This window comes from Notechis scutatus, chromosome 3, assembly GCF_049901735.1.
Source record: "Notechis scutatus isolate UNSWTSFEM ecotype Mainland chromosome 3, rNotScu1.2, whole genome shotgun sequence".
Classification (NCBI taxonomy): domain Eukaryota; kingdom Metazoa; phylum Chordata; class Lepidosauria; order Squamata; family Elapidae; genus Notechis; species Notechis scutatus.
In genome coordinates, this window is record NC_142011.1 from 172178503 (window position 1) to 172201467 (window position 22965).

The 22965-nt window shown below is 35.0% G+C and overlaps 1 protein-coding gene across 4 annotated transcripts in view; it reads left to right on the forward strand.

Moving 5' to 3' along the window:
* CHD7 (chromodomain helicase DNA binding protein 7) overlaps positions 1–17672 on the forward strand; it is a 215483-nt gene extending 197811 nt beyond the window's left edge. For all 4 annotated transcript variants that reach the window (XM_087961776.1, XM_087961777.1, XM_087961778.1 and 1 more), the window contains exons 24-39: positions 4–163; positions 3625–3714; positions 4064–4167; positions 5341–5470; positions 5769–5841; positions 5992–6043; positions 6399–6627; positions 6758–6966; positions 7886–8566; positions 9355–9512; positions 11156–11387; positions 11708–12147; positions 13531–13752; positions 14123–14263; positions 14690–14794; positions 15799–17672. In XM_087961776.1, coding sequence (XP_087817902.1) covers positions 4–163; positions 3625–3714; positions 4064–4167; positions 5341–5470; positions 5769–5841; positions 5992–6043; positions 6399–6627; positions 6758–6966; positions 7886–8566; positions 9355–9512; positions 11156–11387; positions 11708–12147; positions 13531–13752; positions 14123–14263; positions 14690–14794; positions 15799–16743 — 3971 coding nt within the window. In that variant the 3' untranslated portion in view covers positions 16744–17672. The remainder of the gene's footprint in view (positions 1–3; positions 164–3624; positions 3715–4063; positions 4168–5340; positions 5471–5768; positions 5842–5991; positions 6044–6398; positions 6628–6757; positions 6967–7885; positions 8567–9354; positions 9513–11155; positions 11388–11707; positions 12148–13530; positions 13753–14122; positions 14264–14689; positions 14795–15798) is intronic.
* Positions 17673–22965: the final 5293 nt, after the last annotated feature.

Here is a 22965-nt window from a genome sequence, read left to right on the forward strand (position 1 = left end):
TAGGCTTGTCTGCTCCAGTGCCCCGAGGGAGAAAAGGCAAAAAAGTAAAAGCTCAGAGTTCACAACCAGTGCTTCAGAATGCTGACTGGCTAGCCAGCTGTAATCCAGATGCCTTGTTTCAGGAGGACAGCTATAAGAAACACCTCAAACATCACTGTAATAAGTAAGTTAATCCATTAATTTGACCCATTTTGACTTGAACTTGAATGTTTCATGGAACTCAAATTCTAGGACCATAATATAGGTCATGTAGATTACTATAAGGATAATCATTAAATTATGCCTCACCATTGTCACTGTTTAATAGATGCATACACATTCTTATGATGGTTAATGGTTAACATTTTTCTTAGGATACAGATTACTGTTTCGTCTTCTCAATGTGGTCAGTTTAAATTACTGTCCGTATTTAAAATGTGGTTGGTCTTAGTTCATTGAATTATTGGAATTTATTTTTTTCATGAGCCTGGTGTATGGTACTTAATCCTTACATGCTATTCAAATAAAGTGTTAAATTATATTACATGTTCTATGGCTATTATGAGGTGAGATAAGGGACAGGCTGTAACTTCAATTATATTTATTTTGAAATTATCCCTGTTAGAAATGTTGCAATTTTGAACAACATATGTGATGGAAAAAACTGTATAATTGCTGATGTTATTCAGGACTTAGCTGCCTGATGAAAACGAATCATGAGCAATAAAAGACATTTAATTCATGTTCCTCAGAATTTATGTATTAGGAAGTATATTGTTTTCTTTAAAACATAAACTGTTCATCATAAAAGTCTATTCTACAAACCATAATATTTAATTGTAGTTACATATTGGAATTCATTTACTGTGTAGTACATTATTATTATTATTGTACTGGCTATGGTTATTGCTTTTGTGCATTCTCTTGACCTCTTCTGGAAGACTGTTAAGACCTGGTTTTTTTCCTCCTGCATTGGGCCAGGGTGTTAGAGAAGCCCTATAAAAGTGTATTGATTTTGCAAGTTTATGATATGGCATTTAGGCTTTTTTGTAGTGGATTTTTTTTTTTGTTTGGTTAGAGAGGCTCGTTTTATATGGTTTCTTTTATATATTTTTCCTTATAAATGGTTTTTGATCACTCAAAATTATGTATTTAAGATGGATGGCTATTGAACCTTTCTAAATATGCTTCGTAAAAGTTGCTTTGAACAAAATGATTAATAAATTCAAAAATAAATTTACAGTTACATCTTCTGAAAAAGATAATCTGGTCAGGATGCTCTAGCCATCCCCTCTTAAAATCATCTTCCTCCCTCCCCCCTCCTTCTCCCTTCCTCCCCACCACCTCTCTCTTATATTCTTTCTTTGTAGACTTATCAATGATCAACACAACATTGACTGTGTGTGTCAGATTTTTTTAAAAAAGATACAATATCTAGAAATAAAAAAAGGAAATATAACAATGTTTTTTATATTTTACATTAGTAAATATTGCAGGGTATATTCAGTTGGATAGCATGATCCCAAGTGAACTTTTTTACTTTGAATATATAAGTTGTAAATAATTGAAAAGGTGTGCAAAAAAGAAGAAAGAAGTACAAAAAAATTGAAGGAAAATATAATTACAAAGGGTTCCATTAAATCAGGGGTCTTCAAACTTGACAGCTTTAAGACTTGTGGACTTCAACTCCCAGAATTCCTCTAGTCATGTTAGCTCAGGAATTCTGGGAGTTGAAGTCCACAAGTTTTGAACTTGCCAAGTTTGAAGACCTTTGCATTAAATTAATATTAAACTTTAAAAAATAAAACAATATCTGAATCAAAGAGTAACCTAGGCCCATTTATGTGTAGAAATGGCTTGTTTTTGGCCAAATAAAGGATGGCGAACTCCTTAAAGTTGGAGGACTTGTTCTTTCCTAAGTTACTTATTAGAATTTTGAGCCCACCAATGCTGAACTCTAATTTCTTCCATATTGGTATGTACTTGACCAACTGAAGAATTCTTGCAGTTGTGGTTGTTAAAGACCATTAAGTCTCTGGAGTATTTTGTTTTTTAAAGATAGAAATGCCAGAGTTGTCAGGGACAGTTGAAGTCTAAAAGCAGCACAGCTGTTTACCTAGCATCACATGCTCCCTCTATACAAAGAAAAATCCACCTTATTGGCTTTCAGAAAGGTGGTGAAGACCTCAATTTTTCTACAGGCAGTGTTAATGGAGTTCTGGCATGGTTGTGTAGGATCTATGGCTGTGAGACTTTTATTGGAGTCGTTGTCTTTTTTGTTCTTTTCTCTTTCTTTAAATTGTATTAAGTGTTCATCTTTGTTTGTCATCCAGAATTTGTCCGGTAGATGGACAGACAAATGGACAGACATGTACTTTTGCTTCATTTATTAATTGATAGTAAATAATATAAATTATATAAGGCAGCTATTAAATAAGTTATGTTCTTTCTTTTAGAAGATTGTTCACTAGGTGCTGTCTATGTTGCAAATTGTTTTGCATTTGTGTAGAAACAGTGTCTCAGATATTGCTTTTTATTCTGTAGGCATACTACATTAAAAAATTGGTGTCCCAAAGTCTTTTACAATATTGCAGGTGCTTTAGGGTGTCTTATTACCATGCAGAAAGAGCTGGGATAGAAGCTGCAGGGGTGTTGCCCAAACTACTAGATATACACGGCTAACCAAGTAAAAGCCAGGAATACGTTTGGGCTTTTTTCTCAGTTTGACAACATTACTCTGTGGGGATGAGGAGCTTCAGAAAACTGGGAGGTGGGGGAGAGGCAGATGTAGTACATATTGCCAGGTCACATCAGTAGTATTTCAAATAGAAAATGCTTTTTCAGTGTATTTTTAATAGTTTTCTAGCATCATTAAGAATGGAAGAGAATAGATGTTTAATTACATCAATTTGGTCTTTGAGTATGAATATAGGATTATGGATCTAAAATAAATGTTTATATTCTTTTAGAGGAATTACACAGTGAAGCTAAATATGGTATAATCTGTTGTCTTCTAAGGTAAATAGGGTAATAAGAGAAGTAAATTTGACAAAAAACTTTTTACAAAATAATTTCTTAAGAAAACACTAACATTTTCCTATTTTTTAAAGCAAAAATTTGTGTAATCTAACAAGTCTTAGCATTCCATGCTGGGGGTTTATTGTAAGGTAGTAAAACCAGATTTTATATCTCGTTTATTCCTACAACTTCTGATGTGCTTCCAAAAATGGTATTAAAGCAGCAGCTGAGGAAATTTTATGAGATAATGAAGCAGAACAGTTACTGAAAGCCATCTGCTCAGTTGTTTACAAACTTGCCTCAATACTTCAGAGGCAGTGGTAGAGTACGTGTCTAAACTTCACAAGCTGCACTAGGTAGAACTAAATGAAATGCGCCTGGGTTGGGCTGAGCTCAATCCCTCTCTGTGCAGTCTAAGCGGTTGCCAGGCAGGCCTGTTGGAAGCCAGCAGAAAGCACCACACAGAGGTGATTATGTGCCACCATCTGTCACGCTTCAAGCCTACCATACAGCATGGCTAATCAGCCTTGGCAGGATGATGGATGAACAGCAGCAGCTGCCAAAAGCCACTGTTGGCAAACAGTCCTGAAGTTAAGAACTTTTTCCCCTCTCTGTTTTCCTCTCCAGGGTCCTGCTGCGTGTCCGCATGCTGTACTATCTGAGGCAAGAAGTTATAGGGGACCAAGCTGACAAGATCTTAGAGGGTTCTGATTCAAGGTTAGTGCAAATTCAAGTTTATTTGTGCTTCATGAGCACGGTTCACGTGAATATTTATTTATGATCACAAAAAAAGTTAAAGATTAAACATATCCGTTTATTCTGCATATTTTAGTTGTTCATTAAGGATGAAGAATTGTTAATCTCATGAAATAAACTACTTCAACAGAATATCAGTGAACAATTTTAATTTATAAATTTCATGTAAAGGTTTAAAGTGGAAGAAAGTATACCATTTGGGGAGTTTTTTGCATATTTCATTTTTTGTTTAGTTACAATTATACAGATTTGTTCTTTTGATACTTATGCCAGCATCTAACAATATTTGGAAATGATAACTCTTTTTTAGTGAGATTGATATTTGGATTCCTGAACCATTTCATGCAGAAGTTCCTATGGATTGGTGGGATAAAGAGGCAGATAAATCTCTTTTAATTGGAGTGTTCAAACACGGTGAGTGATGTCATACTTTGAACAGAACTTCTTGGTAAAGCTTTCTGTTACACCAATATTCAGTCATAATATTAACAAGTATAGTTCCAAAGAACTGTTGGCTTCTGTTCCCTTTTTTCCTTCTGCATTAAAAAAATGTATTCGAGTTGTAAATATCAGATGCTGTTTTTAAATGTTTGCAGAATATTTCAGAAGAAAACATTAATTTCTTGGCTGTAAATAACACAAAACCATATTTGTTTAAATAATAGCCAAATAGTTTTACAGTTCTCCATAAACTCTGCTTCCAACATTGTTCACTTACTAATTCTGCCAGTTAGTGTCAAAGTGGATGGTGGGCTTAACCTCTGCTATTAATCTGTACAAGTGCCTCCTGGGCTTTGTTCCAAGCAATATTTCACAAATGTCAGTGCTGAAAACTACGTGCTCCCTTGAGTGGGATGCAGCCTTGTTAACTTTGAAAGACTAGGGAAGTAGAGTTGGCATGATATATACAGTAGGCAAATCCTGATTATAATCCCAAGTCTCTGGAGCTTGGTGCAGCATTCTCAATAGCCCAGATTGTCTAAAGGAGATAATGAAGGCTTATAAAATCTTTCATGATTAGAATTTGGCTTGACACTGTACAGCAGTTAAGGAGAGTGTATTGTGGAATAAATCCTAATTGAATTGTACTGCTCTGCCTATATACAAGAGTTCTATTGTGGGCTCAACTGAAGCAAGTCTAGCCTAAAAACCACATTGATGCCACGCATTGTTGGGATCTGCCATTTTCCATCTAGTCAGTGTGGTCAGTAAGAAAAAACAGCAGTCTGAAAACTATGATGGGATCAGTATCATATTACAGACAGGCATCATCCTACATATTTCCTATGCATGTATCTCCAGCATAATTCCCTGGTTTCATTGTGATCAGAACAACCAAAAGAAGGTAGTTTGGTTGCATGTAGTGGAAGAAGGGCAACTCACAAGCACTTTTCTCTAGGTGTTCAGTATAAATATTTATCACCTTTCTCTTCTACAACCTATTCACACATTTTTCGGGATCTTCATTATCACTGCTTGAAGGGATTTTTAAAATAAGGTTTTCTTAGTTTATGATCAGTATAAAAGTATAATCTGTAAGGATTCTTATTGATAGATATTGGTCTTTTTATGCTTATCTGAATGCAGGCTATGAGAAGTACAATTCTATGAGAGCAGACTCTACTTTATGTTTTTTGGAACGGGTTGGCATGCCTGATGCCAAGGCCATTGCTGCTGAGCAGAGAGGGACAGATCTATTAACAGATGGTGGCGATGGGTAAGCAGGACATTATAAAAAAATTAATAAACTTGTACTGTATTGTGTATGCTGGCCTGACTTCACCTACTGCATCACATTTATGGATTCTCATACATAGGAATGTTTCAAAATGTTTATGTTGAGGAAAATAAGAAAATAATCATTTTTATTGTAACAATAGGTATTGTTGAAGAGGATTTCCTTTTGCTTCAGCATTCTTTGGTTTTTTTTTATTGTCTGTCATATGCTGCATAGTAAGCATTGAAAAATGTTTTGTTAATAGCTCTGATATTTTCTGGATTTTTTTTTCATTTAGAGGTGATTTTGATAGAGAAGATGAAGACCCGGAATATAAACCAACCAGAATTCCATTCAAGGATGAAATTGATGTAAGATGTAATAATTTATAATATACACACTTTATAACTAGGTTATTTTGAAATAGTGTGTTTTCCATGATTGTGTGTGCTGTGTATGTGTTGGAATTTAATTCTTGTGCTTCATTGAAACACTATTATTGATTTCTTTTTTTATCAAAGGAATTTGCAAACTCCCCTTCTGACAAGGAAGAATCTTTAGAACTCCATGCAGGTAAGATTTTTGAAAACCTCGGTGATGAATGGAAGAAAAAAGAGGATAATGATAAAAATGCAATCCAATGCATATTAAAGTTTGTTTCTGGTTGTGCTATAGAATATGTGAAATTTCCAAGTGTATACAAAATCACACAAAGATGATAGAATGTGAACATTACTCTTTGGGTTATCTACCATTGGAATACAGTTAAAAAAAATTGTTCATGGTAGTAATTCAAAGGTTTTTCTTTAACTCTAAGGGATTTATTATCAAAAGTGTTTTTGTTACCTATTTTTATGATGATATTTTGTGAGCTAGTATTTGTCTTTAGTTATTAATACTTCTTATCTTCCTTGATAATATTCTCCAGGCAAGCACAGTGAAAATAGTGCTGACTTTGGTCAACTCTACTGGCCAAGCACTTCAACCCTGACTACTCGCTTGCGCCGTCTTATTACTGCCTATCAACGTAGTTATAAAAGGCAACAAATGAGACAAGAAGCACTAATGAAGACTGACCGGCGTCGACGGCGACCTCGTGATGAAGTGAGAGCACTGGAAGCAGAAAGAGAAGCTATAATAACAGAAAAACGTCAAAAGTAAGTTTCTACAGGCTTCCTCATAGAAATGAGTATTGTCTTGCGACATAAATTACTGTCTTTAGAATGCAAGCGGATATTCCGTTGGACTTTTGGAAGTATCCTGAAATACTAATCTCTTTGTTTTTAGGTGGACAAGAAGAGAGGAAGCAGATTTTTATCGTGTTGTATCTACTTTTGGAGTTATTTTTGACCCTATAAAGCAACAGTTTGATTGGAACCAGTTCAGAGCTTTTGCCAGACTTGATAAGAAATCTGATGAAAGCTTGGAGAAGTACTTCAGTTGTTTTGTAGCTATGTGCAGGCGAGTGTGTCGAATGCCAGCCAAACCAGATGAAGGCAAGCCCACTGTTTTCCATAATACTAAAAGATATTATAGATAGTTTAAGATATTTAAGAATTCATGTTTATTTTCCCTTTTACCCTTTCCTTTTTTCCAATAATTGTGAACACACGTGCTATAAGTTTGCAACTGTAGCATTCTAATTAAATAAAATTAGAAAAAAAGATCTCATATTAAAGCAAATGGGAGTAAAAAGTTAACTTCAGGCTTCAGGTATTGAAGGTTGAGCTTATTATAGGCACCCTTGCTCCTACTAGACTTTTAACATTCAAAGGAGTAGATGCATTCCTCTGTAGAACAGTTGGGATCAATAATAGTCTCTTTAGGAGCTCTACTCCCTTCTCTGAACTATACAAAGACTAGGGATTATCTATTTATTTCCTATTTTTGTTAGATTTATATCCTGACTTTCCTCTAGGAGCTTGAGGCAGAAACAATATCATTCCTCTTCCAGGTTTTTCCCCACAATATTTCTGTGAGATTGTTTAGGCTGAAAGAATGATACAAAGCCACCCACTGCTAAGAATGGACTTGAATCTCTCCAGTGCTAGTTCAATTATGCTACAGTATATTTCAGTAAAGGATATAAAAATGAAAATACACAGCAACTTATTCTAACACTTTAGCAACTGAGCTGGGGCCCTTAAGATCCCAAGCCAAGTTTGAAACACTTAAGAGCAATTGAGATTCTCTGCATTTGCAGAGGCTAACTATAAGTACATTTGCTTCAGTTTGGGGCAGGGTTGTTGATCAGGTTTATTTCAATTTGGGATTTATTTGAAACCCAATGATAATTTATATTACATAACTTAAAAAAACTCTCTTCTTAAAATCAAATAGCACAGAATATTGCTTGATATGTAGTAATTTTAAAACTTTCCTAATTTCTATGTACTCCTTTTTTTTTCTTTATAGAACCTCCTGATCTTTCTACTGTGATTGAGCCTATCACTGAAGAACGTGCTTCTAGAACTTTGTATCGTATAGAACTCTTGAGGAAAGTCCGAGAGCAGGTTCTCCATCACCCACTATTGTCAGAGAGGCTAAAATTGTGTCAGCCAAGTTTGGATTTACCAGAATGGTGGGAGTGTGGCAAACATGATAAAGATTTATTGATTGGAGCTGCTAAACATGGAGTCAGCAGGACAGATTATCACATTCTAAATGATCCTGAACTTTCTTTTCTTGATTCTCATAAAAATTTTGCTCAAAATAGAGGTGGTGGTAATCTAACTACCATATCTCTATTAAATCCATTGGGTGTTTGCTGTGGTCAGTCAATGTCTATTATCCCAACCTCACTAGTACAAGATGAAAAACCTACAGAACAAGCTGAGGTTAAACTGGAAGGAGCTGAAAAAGTACCAGCCAAAGAAATGTCTGGCAATAAGGAAGAGGAGGAGGAGGTAGCAGATGTTGCAGTAAAAAGTGATGAGGAGGCTGAGGTTGAGGCTGCTGCTGTTAAATATGAAATAAAAGATACAGAACTGAGTACAGAAGTTGATCCTAAATCAATTTCTGAAAAAGGTTCGGAAGATGATGAAGAAGAAAAGCTTGATGATGATGACAAGTCAGAAGAATCTTCACAACCTGAAGGTAATTGTAGATGCAATATGAATTAAGAATTATATTGACTATACTTGGCAGTTCTTTCAGTGGACTTAAGATTCTCAAGTTTGATCTTACTCAAACTTTTTAAAGTGCAGTAGTAGGAATGCAAGAATTTAGTATTTTTCATTTCAATTAACCTTTCCATATTTATTTTTCTACCAAGGAATTTCTATATCTGTCTACAGATCCTTATGTGTTGTATAAGAGTATGTACCATGTTCTTAAGGCACTTGCCAAGACTGTTTGACCTCATTATTGTTTTCTGAAAACCGAGCATAGGCTTAATAATCAACATTGCTGTTCTGTTGTAAAGAAAGATCAGTAGTAATGGACAGGAGAGCTTGAGAACATAGTTTGATAGCTACTATTTTATTTGGTTCTAACAAATAAAGGGTACCATGTTAAATGTTTTAGAAATAACACGGTCATCTGTCTTATTTACTTTGAATTGTAATAAAATAGAATATAAAAGAACAAAATGATATAATCCAAGTAAGTCAGAAAGCATCCTAGAAAATGTTTGTAATTTTACTAAATAAAATACCATAAATTTATACATTCCACTAAAAATTCATAATCTTTCTAAGATAATTTCTTGGAGTTTTTTCTTCTAACTTCACCTCAGAAATAAATACATTTGTCCATTATGATGTACAGAGAATTCCCAGTACTTAGTTCAATCAAACCTTCAATGAGCGTATACAATTTATTATACTATAAATACCTGTCCTATTTGGGGGAGCTAATTTTTGGTGATTGTTATTTCTTGACAGGAATGATTTCTCGGGGTAAGAATTTTGATGAAGAAAGCAATGCATCCTTGAGCACTGCAAGGGATGAAACACGTGATGGATTTTATATGGAAGATGGAGACCCATCAGTAGCCCAGCTGCTTCATGAAAGAACATTTGCTTTTTCTTTTTGGCCTAAGGTTTGTTCAGTATATAACATGATTCTTATCATTTAATTTCTGAAAAGTTATCAGCTCTGAATTACTTAGTAGTGTATATCATAATTCAATTCTGTAAAGCTATAGAGCAGATTCTCTTCAGGAGGGATGAGTAAGACTCAAGAAGAATATGGAGTATTTACAAGTTTGGCTCTCAGCAGCTAAACATATCTGATTTTCTCAATTGAAGAGGATTCAATAGAGGTATTCTAGCTTTTCTGCATAATAAAACAGGAAAATAAAGTAAAATTTCAGACTGAGACTTCCTTTTCCATTCCCTACCACTTAAGGGATATTTTCTAGGCCTGCTGTTTAGAAACCAACAACTTAAAATAAATATTATGGTATTTCCAAAATGTTGTAATGTAGATGGATTATATTTTTTTGTATTTTGTAATCTTAAAGAAAGATTAATAGACTATTTCATAGCTTTCATTTTTTTAAAAAATTCAGAATAAAGTTCTCGTAGTAAAATTGTATTAGGTTCATTATACATCTCAGTTTCTGATTTCACTGGGTGCTAGAGAAAAATAAAGTAGTAAAAGTCTTAAGCTTCCTAATCACCATAACGGGGCCATCTGGATTAGGGGAAAATAACTTTGCTATAATAGGCTTATTCCTGGGGAAAACAAGCAGCTGGCTACAGCTGCTGAAATCTGCTGGCAGCTTTTATTCTATTTTGTAGTTTAGTGAATATTAATCCTATCTGGTTATCAATCGATAATTTCCAAATATTGATAATTACTTTGGACATGTATTTGTGATTCAGGATATTGTTAACTGTGTTTCCACAGAAAGTGGCTTAAAATTAATATATTGCTAGTTTACAATAACCTTCAAAAAATAACATAAATCAATTAATATAGTATGGTACAAATGTACAAATAATATTAGCAGAAAATATAATATATTCATGTCAATAACCGCACATAAAAACATAAACTTTACAGCATTCAGGTTTTAAAAGCAAATATTATTGGCCAAGTAATTTCACTTTCTTAACAATAAAAACCAGAAGGGCATTATATAAAGCATAACCTTAAAAGTTCCAAAAATATGCAATTAAGTTTCAAAGTATTTTCTATGCAGCAGTGCATGTTTTGTATTTCCCTTTATTTTGAGCATACTGTAATTAAATTGTTTCAGTATTTATGCTTGAGTGGAACTTGAAGTGATAATGGGTGTGGAATGAGAACTGACATTTATGGGATGTTCCTAGATTGGTACCCTTTTCACAAAGTTGAACTTTATTAATAATGACACTAATAAAGAACCACTTCCTAGGACAGAATTACAGATATTGTTGTCTCTGACCTACCTAAGACAAAGTTGTTGAGAGTAAAGTTTATATTATTCATTGTGTAATAGTTGCGCTATTACTTGTCAATTTGGCTTGAGTTTTAAAATGTCTTAGCAGCAAATGCTCAGGAAAAAATACTGCACATCCAACAGTTTATTTTGATTATCAACAGCAAGTAATATTTGTTCTTCCTTTATGTGCATTCAGTTTAATTTCAGGGTGATACTTTTCAGATGCAGAATTTCAATTATAATTACTTTGGATCTAAAATTAGTAAATCTGTTAAACGATACAATAATGCAGATTTTGTATTTACCTTTTGCAGGATCGAGTAATGATCAACCGATTAGACAGCATCTGTGAAGCAGTACTGAAGGGAAAATGGCCAGTTAATAGACGCCAGATGTTTGATTTCCAAGGGCTTATACCGGGGTATACGCCAGCAGCTGTGGAAAGTCCTTTACAGAAAAGAAGCTTTGCTGAACTCTCCATGGTTGGTCAGGCCAGCATCAGTGGCAGTGAAGATGTCTCTGTTTCTCCTCAGTTATCTAAGGCATGTTTTGTTTAACAAAAGGAAAAGGGCCAAAATAGCAGCAAAAAACACATGTGGCAATAAATTCCACTTTTGCCAGAAAAAAATAAACAAAAATAAATAACATTTAGATTGAAAGTAGTTTTTATGACACATTTTCATTAGACGAAAACCATAATTAACTTATCTAATGTTGATCAGGCCAAAAAATATTATTGTTCGGGGCAGTGACATCATATTATACTTTTTCCATTTTTCAAAAATGCAGTAAAAATTAATATCTGTTAAGAAAGCAATGGTAAAGTCATTGCTCATAATGATATATGTTAATTTTTCATTAGGAAGATGTACTCAATTTATCAATTCCACGTCAGCGGAGGAGGCGAAGGAGGAAGATTGAAATTGAGGCTGAAAGGGCAGCCAAGAGGAGAAATTTAATGGAAATGGTTGCCCAATTGCGAGAATCACAGATTGTTTCTGAAAATGGGCAAGAAAAAATTGTAGACTTATCAAAAGCCTCACGGGAGGCAACAAGTTCTACCTCAACTTTTTCAGCTGTTCCTTCAAAGTTTCTGTTATCTACTGTTTCGACACCAGTATCTGATGCCTTTAAAAGTCAAATGGAGCTGCTACAAGCAGGCCTTTCTCGCACACCCACAAGACATCTGCTAAATGGTTCCTTAATTGATGTCGAGCCACCCATGAAAAGGAGAAGAGGAAGAAGGAAAAACGTAGAAGGTCTTGATCTTTTATTTATAAGCAGCAAGCAAGCATCTCTGACAGCAGTAAGAAGATATTTCCATTACATTATTTTCAAAAAAAGAAAATACAGCATAATTATGATAAACATAGGACCCAACCTATGGACCACATGCAACTCCCTAGCTGTTCCCATAATATTTTAGAATATTTAAGATGAAATATTTAACTTGCTCCTGGAGCATTTGAGAGCTGATTTTTCGTATTTGAAGAAGTTTAAAGATACATGTCTCTTCTTAATTCCCATCAAAATGCAAAAAAAAAAAAAGGGGGGGGGGGACATTCTGGCAGTAGCTACTCTAAAAATATCACCAGTCATTTTTCCTGAATCCCTTGAAAACCCTTGTTTGTTTTATTTTTTTTATCGGCACCCACTAGGAAATTGCCCATTCCTAATATTGGGCAGTAGGGGTGAGGTATAATGAATGTAGGATATAAATCTGGGAAATCTTATAGAAATCTTGTGGTATCTTAAATATTAATCAGTTGATTATAACAGGCTTTTATGGATCTGCTTCATCATTATAGTCTGTTTCATCAGATGAGTCACAGAAGATTTACTTGCAAAAGTCTAACGTGGCTGCCCTTCTGGAATATTTCGCTTAAAACAGTGCTTATTGATCACATAGGGTTTTTTATAATATAAATTGAAAGTTGTTTACAGCCAGATGTTTGCAGCCAGCTGCCCATCTGTCCATTTAAAATAGAAGACCATGAAACTGTGTACAGAACATTTTGATAACTTAGTATTACAATACTAGTTATACCCTTCATGATGTAAAAATTCCAGATAAGCCCCCAGACCAAATAAAAATTGTCTATCCTTACTGTATAAAACCATATGGGTCTACTTTAAACCACAAAGATACCAGAATGGCTGCCTGTATATATTTTTGGTCATTCGTGGCATCGCAACATGTTTTTAACTTGCCTTTCCTCACCTTGTCCATAGAACTGTACCAGTGGTGGTATGCTACCGGTTCAGGCAAACCGGTAATAAATTAAAAAAAAAACTCCGTCAATCAGCTGAGAGGAGAAAGAGAAGAGAAAAGCGCAGGATCGGCCTTCCCACCCACCCTGCACTTCTTTATCCTCTCAGCCGATTGGCGCGCTGCAAGCCTCAACTGGTGTGTGGAAATCTGTTAGGTGCGTGCGTGTTAGGTGCACGCACGCAATCACTGAACCAGTAGCGAAACAAGTAGGATTCCACTGCTGAACTGTACAGTATGTATAAGCAACGGTGAGATAGCTATGTATATACATACAGTACTTAACAAGATTTAATGTCAGTTGTTTGACATTGTTTAAAAGGCTAACGGTACTCTTCATTTAAATTAGGTGTTTTATGCACCACTCCTGTTTGAATTAGCATTATGTTGAAAGTTAATGGAATTTTGAACTTTCTGCAGGAAGATGCAGAAGTGACCAAAGTGTTTGATGAAGAAATGGAACCTCCTCCAGCAAGAAACATTCCATCTCCTGGGCAACTGGATCCTGATACTCATATTCCTGTCATTAATATGGAAGATGGGACCAGACTAGTGGGAGAAGATGCACCTAAAAACAAGGATATAGTTGAATGGCTGAAATTGCATCCCATGTATACTGTTGATATGCCAAGTTATGTACCAGTAAGTGAATACTCTCGTTCTATTTTATTATTTTACCAGTTTATTTATATGTGACAAAGTTCCTAGGATATTTTTTAAAAAAACACTTTACAATAAGTAAAGTAAGCAAAGCAGTTGTAAATATTGAAAGTGTCAAATTACGTTTGTGGTCTCTGGCCTGTTTGAAAAATTTAAACTTGGATGCTTGTTTTGGAATTCTGTTTATATTATGCATTTGTCAAGTCTTAAGTTTTAAAATATTAGTGTTAAACATGTAAAGTCTCGATGCTGTTGTTAATGTTTATTTCAATGATAAAATATATTGTACATATACTTTTTATAAATTAAGCATTGATGTCTAGGAAATCATTGTCCTTTTTCTTTTCTTTAGAAGAGTGCAGATGTGCTGTTTTCCCCATTTCAGAAACCGAAGCAAAAACGGCACAGATGTCGAAACCCTAATAAATTGGATATTAACACCTTAACTGGAGAAGAGAGAGTTCCTGTTGTAAATAAACGGAATGGGAAGAAGGTAATCCACTGACTAATTTCTTCTATAATTATCTATTGTTTCATTTAATTTTCAGGTAAAACGGCATCCCTCAGTCATTTCAAACATTCTGTATCATTTTATTTGAAGTATTGGTATTGAATCAAAGATCTCCTTCATTGGTGATTTTCTGGAGGAAGCCAGATAGTGTCTAGTTTGAGTTCTTATTTCTCTTAGTTTTTCACATCATGGGCTAGAAGAAATCTTGATTTTATTATCATTTTGGATTTTAAGTTGCAATAGTTTTAAGCTATTTGACATTTTTTGTACTTTAGTAATAATTATTAATAAGTGTCATCTTCAGATTATCAGTGACAATATGTATAAATAAAAGTTTACTTTTGTTAAACTGCATACATTATGATATAGAGATCTGTTCTTTAATTAAAATTTAATATACATTATTAGATGGGTGGTGCTATGGCTCCACCAATGAAAGACTTGCCAAGATGGCTGGAAGAAAATCCAGAATTTGCTGTTGCTCCAGATTGGACTGACATTGTTAAGCAGTCTGTAAGTAATTTTTTTTTTTTAAATTACACCGTCAGCTTTATTTATTTATTCAATCTAATTCAATTTTGGTGCTATCAAACTCCAGAATTACTTCAGGACTCTCACAATATTAAAAAAAAAAAGACCTTGGATAACCATTTGTCTGAAGTGGTGTAGGGTTTCCTGCCCGGCAGGGGGTTGGACTTGAAAACCTCCAAGGTCCCTTCCAACACTGTTACTCTATTCTGTTCTAAAATATTGTAGCACAGTTTACATGAGGGAACCCAATCTGTCAACTTTTAATCAGCTGCAAAAATTGCAGGAGACAGGCAGTTCCTCAGATAAGTGGGCTCCATGCCTTTTAAGTGAGAAATGCACCCAGAAGTATATTGGTAAACAGTACAGCTTGTTAAACTGGTCAGCATACCACTGCTCAGATTGCTGCACTGTGGACCAGTTGCAGCTTTTAAGCGCATTGGTGACAAGGATATGTGAGACAGTGGAGAACTACGCAATCAAGAAAGCATCTGTGCTTTATGTAACTTCACCATCTTTTTTTTCCTATGACTTATTCATTGGTAAGCCTATTCACAGGTGAAAAACTCAGCACCATATTTGGATCCCATGTAGTTCCCTCAGTGACGCTGTTGATATTTAGCAATGTCTTAGTTTAGAGTTAAAGAAAATCAGAAGACGTATATAATGCTTCTACAATGCTTCACACATCTATTTTGCCTCTTCATATCCCCAATTAAAAAGAATCAGTTAGAAAATTTCAGTCATGCTTTTTGGTCATTGCATCTTGTTTTTCTTACAGTTGTATTTCTTGGATTTAATATGATGTTAAAAACCTGGTTTTTTTTTATTAGGGATAACTTTTATAAACTCATAGATGAATAACTGGACCCCTTCATTATATACAATTGTGAATCATATAAGCAGCATGATGTAAAGTGCTCAATATACGTGAATCATTATAAATGAAAGCATAATTGTATGCTTGTGCTTTTTTTGCCATCATCTAGGGTTTTGTTCCAGAATCCATGTTTGACCGTCTTCTCACAGGTCCCGTGGTGCGGGAAGAGGGTGCAAGCAGAAGAGGGAGAAGGCCAAAAAGTGAAATTGCCAAAGCAGCTGCAGCAGCTGCTGCTGTAGCTTCAACATCGGGAATTAACCCACTGATAATGAACAGTCTGTTCGCTGGAATGGATCTCGCAAGCCTTCAGAATTTACAAAACCTACAATCTCTCCAACTTGCAGGTCTCATGGGCTTCCCTCCAGGACTGGCGACAGCTGCAGCTGCTGCTGGAGGTGATTCTAAAAATCCAGCTACTATGCTGCCTCTGATGTTGCCAGGTATGGCAGGGTTGCCCAGTATGTTTGGACTAGGTGGATTGTTGAATAACCCAATAACAGCTGCTTCTGGAAACACCACTATGGCTTCCAGTCAAGGAGAAAGTGAAGATGGCACTTCAAAAGTAGAAGAAAAGAAGAATGAGAATGAAGAGGAGAACAAAGACTCTGAGAAAAGCACAGACATTGTTTCAGCTACTGACTCTGCAAATGGATCTGTTGGTGCAACTGCTGCTGTGGCCTCTGCTACCACCACAAGCAACACTGGATTGCCGGCCAACCCTCTAACCTTCAATCCTTTCCTTCTGTCAACAATGGCCCCTGGTCTGTTTTACCCTTCTATGTTTCTACCTCCGGGATTGGGAGGATTGACACTACCTGGTTTCCCAGCATTAGCGGGACTTCAGAATGCAGTGGGCTCCAGTGAAGTGAAGGTTACGGATAAAACTGAAGAAGCTGCCTTTAAAGATGAAGAAAATCTAGAGGGCAGTGATGCAGAGGAGAGCCTTGATAAAACTGCAGATTCCTCTGCTTTAGAAGATGAAATAGCACAGGGTGAAGAATTAGACTCACTTGATGGGGGGGATGAAATAGAAAACAATGAAAATGATGAATAAGCAGTACAAGTTACTGTCCAAGTGTTTTAAACTTTTGACAAGTGGTAGTCCTACTGTTTACACTCACAGTTAATGTCCATACTTAGTTTTATAAGCTGTTCTGTAAAATAGTGTAGCAAACAAAAAGTCATGTTATACAGATGAGTCAAAAGGTATCTTGGTCATTAAGTATTGTGCAGTGCATTATTTATTATCCCTAGAAGAGATGAAATGGAGAGGTGACCTTATCTTTTTAAGGAAATTGATATAATGCTCTGCTTTTTTTCCTTTTGGTACCATTGGTATTATAAAGCAGCAACTTGTAATAGAGTGGCACTAAAAAGAAGGAAGTGCTGCTGAAAGGAAGTATGAAGTTATATATTTAATTATTAATTTTTAATTTTTTTGCTGTGAAGGTCAAGATAAATTTTAACATGCATATCATTCTTACATATCATTTTGACTGTATGGAAGTTCATTCGTGCACAAATGTGCACATGCACACCCACACATATATACACACATTCTCTGACAATCTCCATGATAGTGTGAATGTCTCTCTGTCTTGAGACACAGCAATAATAAGGCAGCTGTTGAATGTGAAGAGTACCTTTTGAAAATTACCCATTGAAAAGGTTCTTGCAGGATAAAACTACAGTTAAATCGTCTCGTGATTTTGTAATGCACTGGTAAAACAATTTTTTTAAAAAATCAGGTACCTTTTTAAATTAAAGGACTTTGTTACTTTAGCCACAAAGCTAAACAGATTACCTCAACTCTAAAGTAGCCTTGAAGTTTACAGACATGACTTTGTAAATGTATTTGTTTTTTCTTTTTTTTTTGTGATGTCTTTTTATTCCCCCCCACCTTGGAATTGCTATCATGTAAGATAAGATGTAAATTGCTGCCAACTGTAGTAATGATGCTTTTAATAAAAGTGACTCATGATATGTAAGGTGTAATTCCTAGAACATAGTGATCACAACTGATTCATGCTCAACAGAAACAAATATATCACTGCAGTCTTCCCCCTGTATCTTTCTTTACCAGCTTTTCTATCTCCAAATATTCTAAATTAGTAGTCTGGGAAAAGACAAGGAAAAAAAAGCCTGAATTATACTCATATTGTTCAACCCTTCCTGAAGCTTCACAAAGACCTGCATTACGCCCTCAACATATTTTCAAATGTGTTCTGTGTGTGATAATGTGGTACATTAAAGAACAAAAGAGTAAAAGAAAAATGAGGCTTTGATAGGCATGATATCTAGGTCATTTATCCTTGGTTAATGGTTAGAAAAACACAATACTGTAGTTTGAGGAAGGAACATAAAGGCACTGTGGTGGGTTGAAGATTAATGTCTGTGATGCCAGAAAGCCCTGTCAAACATCCTACAGGAAACTAAAACTGACCCACTTTATAGAACACCTAAGCTGCTTCTGAAATGCTGCTGGTTTGCACCTTTTTATGACCTTGTATAATGTAGCTTTTGAGAGTTATGCTTTCACAGTGCTGTCACCAAAATGAGCATATAGCAACCCTGCCATGAAGTTAAAGAGGTAGGCATTTCACTTTGGAAAGAAGAAAGAATTCACCAGGATGCTCAGTTCCATTTAGATTAGTCCTTTAGACTACTTGAGAATACTGTATAACAACTATAAGGAGAACAAAAAATAATCATTTAAGCTACCTCCGTATATTTCTCTAGTTCTAATAGTTGCTAATAAAGATTAATGAGACTTTTTAAAAAACCCAGTTCGTTAGAATTGAGTGTAGAGAATGAAAGTGTTGCCATAAACAATGAAAACAAAATACCAGTAATGAACAGCTAGTAACTAAATACTGTAAGACTGAAAGATATGCATTGCTTGAATTAGTCCAGATCAAAATGTCATGTTACGTCCATTTTAATAGATCAGAGTAGCTAATAGAGGTGTCTGTTATAAAAATCTAGAAACCAACAGAGGGGACATCAATCTGATTGGGAATGGCATAACTTGTATCTGTATTTATATCTGCCTGCTAAATTTTCACTAATGGCTCGTTTTGAACAAACTGGAGTTTATGGTAAAAGTAACACTATAAAATATTGTCTTTGCATAATTTAAAGCGTTCTGTTTTATACTGGCAGAAAGTAATTTAATGAAGGTTAATGATATCCCTGGGGAAAGTAGTTTTAATTGTCAAGAGCAAAGGCAATTAAAAAACAAGGGCACATGCACTATCTGTCTACAGAATATTTTATTTCTGGCTACTGTGTCCATTTCTGAACTGTACAACTTGTCTTACAATGCCCTAAGTTGTCAGTACAAAATAGGTCTCTGCCTATTTTATTAATAAATAGTATTTAAAAACAAAACCAAACATCTGTGAGAAGACTTTTTTCATGTGACAAGTGCAAAGAGGCCATCCTTTCTCTTGGAAAAATCAAGTGAAACTATAGGCCCATGTTTAATGAAAAGAAACTTGTGGTTCCATTACAAAAAGATTTCATACAGAAAATTTATGTTATATATTTATTTTTGAACATATGCATAATTTTCCATTTTTCCTTCTTGGATATGTGCATAGAGGAAGAAGTCTGGACATCAGTTTCCTTACAGTGCTGTCTGCTCGTATGCAGGATCATAGATCACTTGCATAGACCAATTACCAAATAAATCAGGGGTGTCAAACTCGCGGTATCACATGATGTATCACGGCTTTTTTCCCCTTCGCTAAATTGGGTGTGGGCGTGGCTAGTGGCTAATGCATCTGGCCCACGGGCCACGAGTTTGACAGCCCTGAGATAGATAAATAGAAGGCAGACACCAAAAGTGCCTTACATACATATACATATATTTGTATGGCAGGAGAGAGAAGCAATACTATAGTGCTCCACAGAACATCCTTTTACACACCCCAACCTCTAAAAGTTATATCAATAATTGATAACATTACCTTATTTGTTCAAAATCTAAGCAAAGAACATGGGAAAGCAAAGCAAAGAAAGACTGGAATGATGTAGACAGTAAGTAGCATTCTAGCCTGTGGGTGTCCAATGGCTCAGTTCACCTATCAGCTGTTGATGAATAATAAAAACTGGCCATGTGGATGAGTGGATCCTTAGCAGAAGTATAGGAATTTTGAGATTAGAGGGGAGAATGAGATACAATAGTTGTTTTTCTAGCATTGCTTTATCTCAAGTTTATTTAGCAATTGAAGCAATATCTTGTGGTAGAAAGGTTTAATTATGAAAAAGGCTGTTTCAGAATTGCTGATTCTGAAGTTTGATATGCAATTTTGGCATGGAACGACCAGAAATCAAAAAGAAATCCATCCCTATAGAATAATTAAACTTAACAATATATTCCAATATTTGCTTAATAAAATTGTAGTGTCCAATTTGCCAATTCACTCTAAATAATTTCCAGATTGGTATCTTTTTTTTTAAATAAAGGAACTATGCAACCAAAATGAATTAGCTATCAATATGGAGATACAAATCTGTATAATTGGCATAGATTATTACAGCACTTGCAATTTAATTACAAATTTAGTTTCAGTGGTATCAGTGTACTACTCATATACTACAAAGCTTATGTATAAGAATTTGGGCAGAAGTATTTTTTTAAAATAAAGCAAGTATTTTGCTATACATACAGTATATATGATAGTGCTGTCTGTGTAGCTGTCACCTGTCAGTGATTCATGCTTTACAAAATCATATTTTGGTATTGAGTATTGGGATGGGAATGTGCATGTGTGAAAATACTCATCTTTTATCTTAGTACTGCCTATTGTGTATATTATATATACCAAGGAAGAAAATACCAAATTATTTGTACTAAATCTTTTCTGAGACCTTTTTTCCCCTAAAAAATAACCACAAGAGGGGAAGGGTAGAGTTTGAATAGGAACAGTTCTCAGAGATAAATTGTTTAACCAATTGCCTTGGACTATTTTTTTCTCATGAAAATCACCCTACTAATCAATTAACAGATTACAGAATGTGTTCACAAATGAAATGTATCACTATGAAGACTTCTTTCTGTACAAGATTAACATAATTTGGAAATACTGGTAGTGGCTTCTGTTTTTATTCAGACAGATTATTTTAGAAAATGCAAAGAATTACTGAAGTTTAGCTATGACTGCATGTAATTATTAAAATGGTTTAACTGAATCAGGAACAAGATTACTTTGCCTCTCTCAATCATTGAAGCCCAAATAAATGCATGGTGGTTTTAGTAGCATGTCCCACTGGCTGCATTCACAAAATACACTTAACCTGTTACTGATTAGCTTCATTTTTGGATTTGTTGAATACATTGAACCATGAATTAACTAAATGAGTTCGTATACACATAATTCTAAGCCACAAAAAAACCCTAAGCCATCCTAGCATTAGTGAAGGTTGTTGAGTTATTCAAATGCATCTACTCTGTCTTCCTTGTGTAAACTTGCCCAATTAAATTAAATATTTTTCATCTTAATTTAGTTTCACAACTATAAAGGCACCCAGAATTTTGCTATCACCCAAGTAATATAATGGATTTTTCATTTTCTTGACTCTTTGCAAAGTTGGAGATTTATAGAACTCCCTGGCTCTTATTCTCCTAAACCTACTTTTTAGGTCTTTTTTGTTTTCTGCATTTTTTAAATTTTATTTTAAAGGGGTGGTTGTGGGGATTGGACTACAGAAGAAAACTTGCAAAACTTACCTGGTGCTCCAGAGTGGCTTTACTATTACTAAACAGTTAATGCATAACAAGGGTCACAATGTGAAAAAGAAAATTAAGAATCCCTGCTCCAAAACGAATCTTTTTCTGATGCTGGAAACAAAAAGCACACTCAGCTTTATTGAAGTAGTGATGTGTTTGTGTTACTGGCCGCTTGAGCTGAACACCAATTTACAGTGTGACCTTCAATGAACCAGCATTTTTCTTAAAGGCTGCCTGGAGAGCCATGACAGATTACATCAGCCTAATTCGTTTCCAGATACGTTCAGCTCTTTTAGACAAAGGAGAAGCCATGCACAACCTCCAAAGCTTTCAATGGTAAATTCACAACTGGACTTTATGATGTAATTGCGATTTTTTTCTCTCAGTTGATCAATCCTCAATATTCTTCAAGAAAGCTGGCCATCTGCCAGTTATGTATGGAGAATGGAGACCTCAAGACAAGATGAATACAGAGGTCACTACGAATGCCCATGTTTTTACACAAGTGTGCTGGCCTACATTACATTTATGTTTAAAATGTATGTTTTGGCATTCATAACTATTTTAAAGGAGCTTAAAGTGAATTTTAAATGTGCAATTTTTTTCATTTTAATTATATTTAAAATATTTTTAAATTTTTAAATGAAAAATATGCAGCATACAAACAATGAAAACAAAGGCATGGACCAGGAATGGAGAATTCTATGGCATCATACAAGTTAACGAAATACTAGAATTGAGTGCATTAAAAACATTCAAATGCTTGGACAAATAAAATAGTTTTTGTTCTGGTTCCTGAAAAATAACAAAGCAGATGCCAGTTGTGTTGCCCTTGGAGGTCATCCTTGTGAAGGCTTTCTAGCAGTTACCTCTGGATCTCAGCATGATGGAAACCTTCAGCAAGGGATCTGATGGTAACCTTACAATGTATGTAGGAATATACACAGAGGTATTTTCTCAGAGACTGATTCAAAGTGAAAGCTTGCTAGCACCTTAAACTGGGATCAGAAATTATTTGTGCTGCAATGCAGACAGCATACAACTGGTATAAGATGTTCCCAAATTCCAGTGGTAGTGCTTTCCAATCATTTGTAATACCCGAAGTTTCCAGTCTGTCTTCAAGAACAACTCATCTATGAAAAATATAACAACACATACAGTATCATTTGATGTACAGAAGACTATAACTGTGACACAATTCTTAAATTTCTTTGTAGTTGGGGTGAAAATCTGGTTGTGTATCCTGAGCACTTCCTCTTGTAAAATATCTTTCACAAATTGACACTGGACCCTATCTTCTCTTCTTTGCATTACTTCCATTTTAGAACTGTGTGGAATAACTGTCAAATCAGATAATTTCTTTGGTAATAAATAAATAAATTGAGTGAGTTACAGTTTTAAAAAAAAACATGGAAAAAATGCACAGCCAACCAAGAGAGCATGACTCCAACTATAAACCACCTACAATAGAAGGAAGCATGATGGTCACTGTCCCCAAGGTCTGGCAAAATAGTCAAGTCTTCAAATATTTCTGAAACAATA